Source organism: Nicotiana attenuata, unplaced genomic scaffold, assembly GCF_001879085.1.
Source record: "Nicotiana attenuata strain UT unplaced genomic scaffold, NIATTr2, whole genome shotgun sequence".
NCBI lineage: Eukaryota > Viridiplantae > Streptophyta > Magnoliopsida > Solanales > Solanaceae > Nicotiana > Nicotiana attenuata.
Window position 1 is genome coordinate 109,117 of NW_017671988.1, and position 7,301 is coordinate 116,417.

At 43.1% G+C, this 7,301-nt stretch overlaps 1 protein-coding gene across 1 annotated transcript in view; it reads right to left on the reverse strand.

The window, feature by feature from the left end:
• LOC109211196 (uncharacterized mitochondrial protein AtMg00810-like) overlaps positions 1 to 5,713 on the reverse strand; it is a 9,744-nt gene extending 4,031 nt beyond the window's left edge. Inside the window, exon 1 of the mRNA XM_019374696.1 lies at positions 5,498 to 5,713. Within this exon, the coding sequence (XP_019230241.1) occupies positions 5,498 to 5,713 (216 nt within the window). The remainder of the gene's footprint in view (positions 1 to 5,497) is intronic.
• Between the last annotated feature and the right edge of the window lie 1,588 nt (positions 5,714 to 7,301).

Consider the following 7,301-nt stretch of genomic DNA (forward strand, 5'->3'; position numbering starts at 1 on the left):
GGGTCGACATATGGAGGCAGTGTCCTCGTCGTCTTGGGGGTTCATCTCAGCATAGGGGTCAGTGATCAGCCTCAGCCCCAGCCACTTCACCTCCCATCCAGCCAGCTAAAGGTGGAGGACAGTCATCTAGGGGTCGTCCCAGAGGGGGAGGTCGATCCGGTGGTGGTCAGGCCCGCTTTTATGCACTTCCAGCTAGGCCTGATGCGATTGCTTCAGATGCGGTGATTACAGGTATTATTTCCGTCTACTGTAGGGATGCTTCTTTGTTATTTGACCCTGGTTCTACTTTCTCTTATGTGTCGTCTTATTTTTCCCATTATTTGGATATGCCCTGCGAGTCCCTTGTTTCTTCCGTTCATGTCTCTACGCTGGTGGGTGATACAGTTATGGTAGATCGTGTGTACCGGTCGTGTGTTGTGACTATTGGGGGTCTGGAGACCCGAGTGGATCTGTTATTGTTATGTATGGTGGATTTCGATGTTATTTTGGGCATGTACTGGTTATCTCCGTGCCGGGCTATTGTGGACTGTCATGCCAAGACAGTAACTTTGGCTATGCCTGGTGTGCCACAGATTGAGTGGCGAGGTTCAACCGATTATGTCCCCAGCAGGGTGATTTCTTTCTTGAAGGCCCAGCGTATGGTTGGGAAATGGTGTCTTTCATATCTAGCATTTGTGAGGGATGTTAGTGCAGAGACTCCCAGTATTGATTCTGTTCCAGTTGTGAGGGATTTCCCCGATGTGTTTCCTGCAGACCTGTCGGGTATGCCACCGGACAGGGATATAGATTTTGGTATTGACCTGGTACCGGGCATGCAGCCCATTTCTGTCCCACCATATCGTATGGCACCAGCGGAGTTGAAGGAGTTAAAAGAGCAGCTTCAGGAACTCCTGGATAAGGGGTTCATTCGTCGTAGTGTGTCACCATGGGGTGCGCCGGTTCTCTTAGTGAAGAAGAAGGATGGCACGATGAGAATGTGCATTGATTACAGGCAATTGAACAAGGTAACAATTAAAAAGAAGTATCCTTTACCTCGTATCGACGATTTGTTCGACCAGCTTCAGGGAGCGAGAGTATTCGCCAAGATCGATCTCCGCTCAGGTTATCACCAGTTGAAGATCAGGAACGCAGATATTCTTAAGACCGCTTTCAGGACCAGATATGGTCATTATGAGTTCTTGGTGATGTCTTTCGGGCTGACCAATGCCCCAGCAGCGTTCATGCATTTGATGAACAGTGTGTTCCGGCCGTATCTCGACTCGTTTGTCATAGTTTTCATTGATGATATTCTGGTATACTCGCGTAGTCAGGAGGAGCACGCGGAGCATTTGAGAGTGGTATTGCATAGATTGAGAGAGGAGAAGCTTTATGCAAAGTTCTCCAAATATGAGTTCTGGCTCAGTTCAGTGGCTTTCTTAGGGCACGTGGTGTCCAGTGAGGGTATTCAGGTGGACCCGAAGAAGATAGAGGCGGTTCAGAGTTGGCCCAGACCGTCCTCAGCTATAGAGATTCGTAGCTTTCTTGGTTTGGCGGGTTATTATCGCCGGTGTGTTCAGAGATTTTTGTCCATTTCATTGCCCTTGACCAAGTTGACTTAGAAGGGTGTTTCATTTCAGTGGTTTGATGAGTGTGAGGAGAGCTTCCAAAAGCTCAAGACTGCCTTGACCACAGCTCTAGTGTTAGTATTGCCATCAGCTTCAGGTTCTTATACCGTGTATTGTGATGCTTCGAGAGTTGGTATTGGGTGTGTTCTGATGCAAGAGGGTAGAGTTATTGCTTATGCTTCTCGTCAGTTGAAGCCTCATGAGAAGAACTACCCTATTCATGATTTAGAGTTGGTTGCCATTGTTCACGCGTTGAAGATCTGGAGGCATTATTTGTATGGTGTGTCTTGTGAGGTGTATACCGATCATCGTAGCCTCCAGCACTTGTTCAAGCAGAAGGATCTCAATCTGAGGCGGCGGAGGTGGTTGGAGTTGCTTAAGGATTATGACATTACTATCTTGTATCACCCGGGGAAGGCCAATGTGGTGGCTGATGCTTTGAGCCGAAAAGCGGTAAGTATGGGGAGTTTGGCGTATATTCCAGTTGGGGAGAGACCTCTTGCAGTTGATGTTCAGGCTTTGGCCAATCAGTTCGTGAGGTTGGACATTTCGGAGGCCAGCAGGGTATTGGCTTGTGTGATTCTCGGTGTTCCTTATATGAGCGCATCAGAGAGCGCCGATATGATGATCCTCATTTGCTTGTCCTTAAGGAAAGAGTTCAGCATGATGATTCTAGAGATGTGACTATCGGCGTGATGGGGTGTTGAGGATGCAGGGCCGGATTTGTGTGCCCAATGTGGATGGGCTTCGGGATTTGATTCTGGAGGAGGCCCATAGCTCGCGGTATTCCATTCATCCGGGTGCCGCAAAGATGTATCAGGATTTGAGACAACATTACTGGTGGAGGAGAATGAAGAAAGACATTGTGGGATTTGTAGCTCAGTGTCTCAATTGTCAGCAGGTGAAATATGAGCATCAGAGACGAGGTGGCTTGCTTCAGTGGATGGATATTCCAGAGTGGAAGTGGGAGCGGATCACCATGGATTTTGTAGTTGGACTCCCACGGAATTTGAAGCAGTTCGATGCTATTTGGGTAATTGTAGATCGGCTGACCAAGTCCGCGCACTTCATTCCTATCTGTACTACTTACTCTTCAGAGCGGTTGGCAGAGATATATATCCGGGTAGATTTTTCGGTTGCATGGTGTCCCGGTATCCATCATTTCAGATTGGGGCACTCAGTTTACCTCNTCTACATTTGTGCCTGTAAGGATTACATTGTGACGACCCGGACGGTCGTCTCATGAGTTACCGCTCCGTTTTTCCCCATTTCTGCTTCTTTATGCTTTGTTTATCCGTGTTATGTGGTATCGGGTTGGTCAGATCGAATCCGGAATGGTTTTGGTAAGGTTTGAGACACTTAGTCTCTAAAAGTAGCTTTAGAGTTAGAAAAGTGAACCGAGAGTTGACATATTGGTAAACGACCTCGGAATGCGGATCTTATGGCTCGGATAGATTCGTTAGGTGATTTGGGACTTAGGAGTGTGTCCGGAATATTTTTGTGATGTCCGGTGTAGAATTAGGCTTGAATTGGCGAAAGTTAGTTTTTGGCGATTTCCGGTCGGCAGTGGAAAATAGGCTATCGGGGTCGGGATGGAATTCCGACAGTCGGAACAGGTTCATAATGTCATTTTGGATATGTCTGCAAAATTTCAGGTCAATCGGAGTTGTTTTGGATAGTTTCGGCATCGTTGGTGGAATTTAGGAATTTCAAAGTTCATAGGCTTGAATTTGATGTGATTTTGGTGTTTTGATGTTGTTTTTGGGGTTTCGAAGGCTCGACGAAGTTCGAATGATGTTATGGGACGTGTTGGTATATTTGTTGAGATTTCCGAGGGCCTCGGGTAGATCTCGAAAGGTTAACGGATCAATTTAGACTAGAAGAAAAGCTGCTGCATTTTTATTACAGCAGCATGAACAGTAACTCGGGTGAACAGTAACTCGGGTGAATAGTACTCGAGTGAACAGTAACTCGGGTGAACAGTACTCGGGTGAACAGTAAGACGCGTGAGCAGTATTTAAATAAACCCTCCGCGACCATTAAACCCTTTTACACCATTTTTGAACGGGAAAAGAGCTTTGAGGCGATTTTGAAGAGAGGAAATCATTATTCTTCATTGAGGTAAGGAATTTGGACCCTAAAACTAGGTTATTTGTGATTAAGGAACAAAATATCAGTGTTTAATTCATGAAAATCAGTAGAAAAAGGTGGAGTTAGGGCTTGAGATTATGAGTCCTTCTAGGGATGATTTGAGGGGTCAAACGAACTCCGATTTTCGAGTTCTTTATATGTACGGACTCGTGAGATGATGAAGAACATTTTGGTATGAAGTTTGTCCAGTTCTCGGACGCGGGCCCGGGGGTCGGGTTTTAACTGATTTCGGGTTTTGTGCTTAAAATTGATATTTTTCAATTGGAATTCATTCGTTTAGCACAATTTGATGATAAAAATCTGAACTTGGTAGATTTGGAGCACTCGAAAGATGGTTTGAGAGGAAAGCGTGTTGCAGAGTAGCTTTTCGGGCTAGTTCGAGGTGAGTAATGATTTTAAATGCTGTTCTGAGGGTATGAAACCCCGGATTACACAACGTTCGGCTGTGTTGAGGTGACGCACATGCTAGATGACGAGCGTGGGGTCTTGCACCGTTGGGGATTGTGACTTAGTCCATCCCGAATGACTATTTTTCTGTATATTTGGTAGCTAATTGTTTGATATTATTATATTTTGGGCTAAATTCCATGTTTGGGCTTCGTGCCAACTGTTTGAACCCTTAGGGGATTTTAAATGACATTTTTCCTCACTGTTGATTTCATATTGATGCTCAGTCATGCTATATTATCACTATTTTCAAAACTCAGCTATGTTATTCTGTTTTAAACACGTTAAATAATATTTTGAAGATATTTTGAGCTGAGCTTCATGTTTTACTGATGCCCGAGGGGCTTATGAGATTCTGATTGAGTAAGGCCGAGGGCCTGTGTTGTGAGGATACTTTTGGGTCGGGCTGCACGCCACAACAGTGATATACTGATTATGATAATGAGGCCGAGGGCCTGAGATTGTAAGCCACGAGGTGGCTTGAGATTGATATGAGGTCGAGAGCCTGTTTATGATGCCACGAGATGGCTTGATATTGCGCTTGGGCCGTAAAGGGCCCTCGGAGTCTGTACACCCCCAGTGAGCGTGGGTACCCATTGTGATATGAGATATAGCCCGAGGGGCTGGTATTGTTCTGTGATATTGCCCGAGGAGCTGATTCTATTGTTACTGTGCCCGAGGGGTAGTTATTATGTGTTTACCTTTTTTTGTTGTTTTTCCTGTATATTGTTTGACTGTTTAAAGGATGTTTATGAGATTTCACTGCTTAATTATATTTACTGATTTTTGTTATGCCTCTTTTAGCTTAATGTTGTGCCTTACGTGATTTTCTATAAACTCAGTCTTCATTTACTTTTATTACTCACTGAGTTGGAGTACTCACTTTACTCCCTGCACCCCTGTGTGCAGATTCGGGCGCTACAGGTGCTTCTCCTGAGGGTTGATAGTTCCAGCAGGTCTTTGGAGATTTACTAGGTGGCTGCTTGGCGATTCGCAGCCCAGTGCATTCTCCCTCTATCTTAGTTCTTTTGATTCAGTTATGTAGTAATGGATTAGATTTCAGACTTCTAGTATTGTTTTAGATGCTCATGACTGGTGACACCCCGATGTCGGACTATGTTGGCTTTTATTTCCGCAATTCATACTGTTAAATGTTTATTTTGGGATTTTATTTCTGATTAAAGACTTAGTAGTTATTATTTTAATTGCTTAAAGTGAATTGGAAGTGAGTCGTCTGGCCTTGTCTTCACGAGAGGTGCCATCACGATCGGGTTGGGTTTAGGGTCGTGACATACATCATCAACATAGACAGCCACAAACACAATTGAAGTGCCATCCTTTTTACAAAACAATGAGTAATCATTCTCTGAATGTCTAAAATCCCTGGTGCACAATGCCTCAGTTAGCTTGTCATACCATTGTCTGCTTGCTTGTTTCAGTCCATACAAGGACTTATTTAATTTGCAGACTAGACCAGGAGCCTCAATTTGCAGTCCCTGTGGTACCTCCATATATACTTCCTCATGTAGGTCTCCATGCAAGAATGCGTTATTCACATGTAATTGGAATAGGTTCTAGCCTCTTTTTACTGCTATACTAATTAGGGTCCTAAAAGTTGTCATTTTGACAACTAGAGAGAATGTTTCAGTATAATCTATTCCTGCTTGTTGTGTGTATCCTTTCACCACAAGTCTTGCCTTGAATCTCTCAACAATCCTATCTGCCTTGTGTTTGATTTTATATATCCATCTGCATTCGATAGCTTTCTTCCCTGCAGGTAATGTCACTAAATCCCATGTATGGTTAGCATACAAAGCCTCAAACTCTTGTGTCATGGTTGCTTGCCATGCAGGGTTTAAGGCTGCTTCCTCATAAGAACATGGTTCAGATTCATGAGAAATATTTCTCATCATATGCTGACTATCCTTGTTTAAAGTATTAAAACAAATATGCTGGTAGTTTGAAAGAGGCAAATTAAGTAAAGCAGTGTATGAGGTATTGTTCTTTAGATTTGGAAGGGAATACACATATTCATTTTGATAGCTTGGTGTTTTAACTGTTATGGATGGTCTTGTAAGGCTTGGGAATGAGAAAGTATCATTAGTCACATGATGCTCTAAAGTGTTTGAAAAACTAGGTGAGATTTCAGAAATACCTGCATCAACAGGTGAAAAGTTGCCTTGATTAACTAGTGAGGAGACATTTTGACTACCTGATGAGGAATGTTGGTGACAGAACTTGGTGAAGTCTCAGTTGGTGACTGACTATGACTCAGGACATCACTTCTATGACTTTCACATGCAGAATCAGAATGAAAGGATGGGAAAACACAAGGAAGATGTGTGTGATCAGAAGACATTACAAAAGGAAAAACATGTTCATGGAATTGTACATCCCTGGAAATGTGTATTCTTTTAGTGGCCAAGTTTAGGACCTTGTAACCTTTTGTGCCAAAAGGGTAACCTACAAAAACATGGGGCTCGGTTCTGGGTTCAAATTTGTCTTTATGAGTTTTGAGAGTAGTAGGATAACATAAGCATCCAAAGCTTTTAAGATGTGAATAATTGGGTTTCTTCTTGTAAAGCATTTCAAAATGTGACTTATTATTCAGGATTGAAGAGGGTAGTCTGTTTATCAAGTATGTGGATGTGAGGATGCATTCTCCCCAATATTTGATAGGTAATTTGGACTGGTATAATAGGGCTCTTGCAGTTTCCAACAAATATCTGTGGTTTCTCTCCACCACAATATTTTGTTGAGGTGTGTATGGACATGTTTTCTTGTGTATTATTCCTTTGGAATGAAAGAATGATGAAGTTTCATTGTTGATAAACTCCAGTCCATTATCAGACCTCATAGACTTGATGGAAGAATTAAACTGGTTTTCTATCATACACACAAAGGTTTTTAGAACTTGAAGTGTAGTACTCTTGCAACTCAGAAGATATGTCCAGGTTAACCTACTAAAGTCATCAACTATGTTAAGAATGTATTTGTAATTATCATGTGTTACGGTGTGATATGGACCCCAGAGGTCTATGTGTAATAGTTCAAAAGCATTGGTGGATGATGTGGTTTTCTGTGGAAATGGTAATCTTG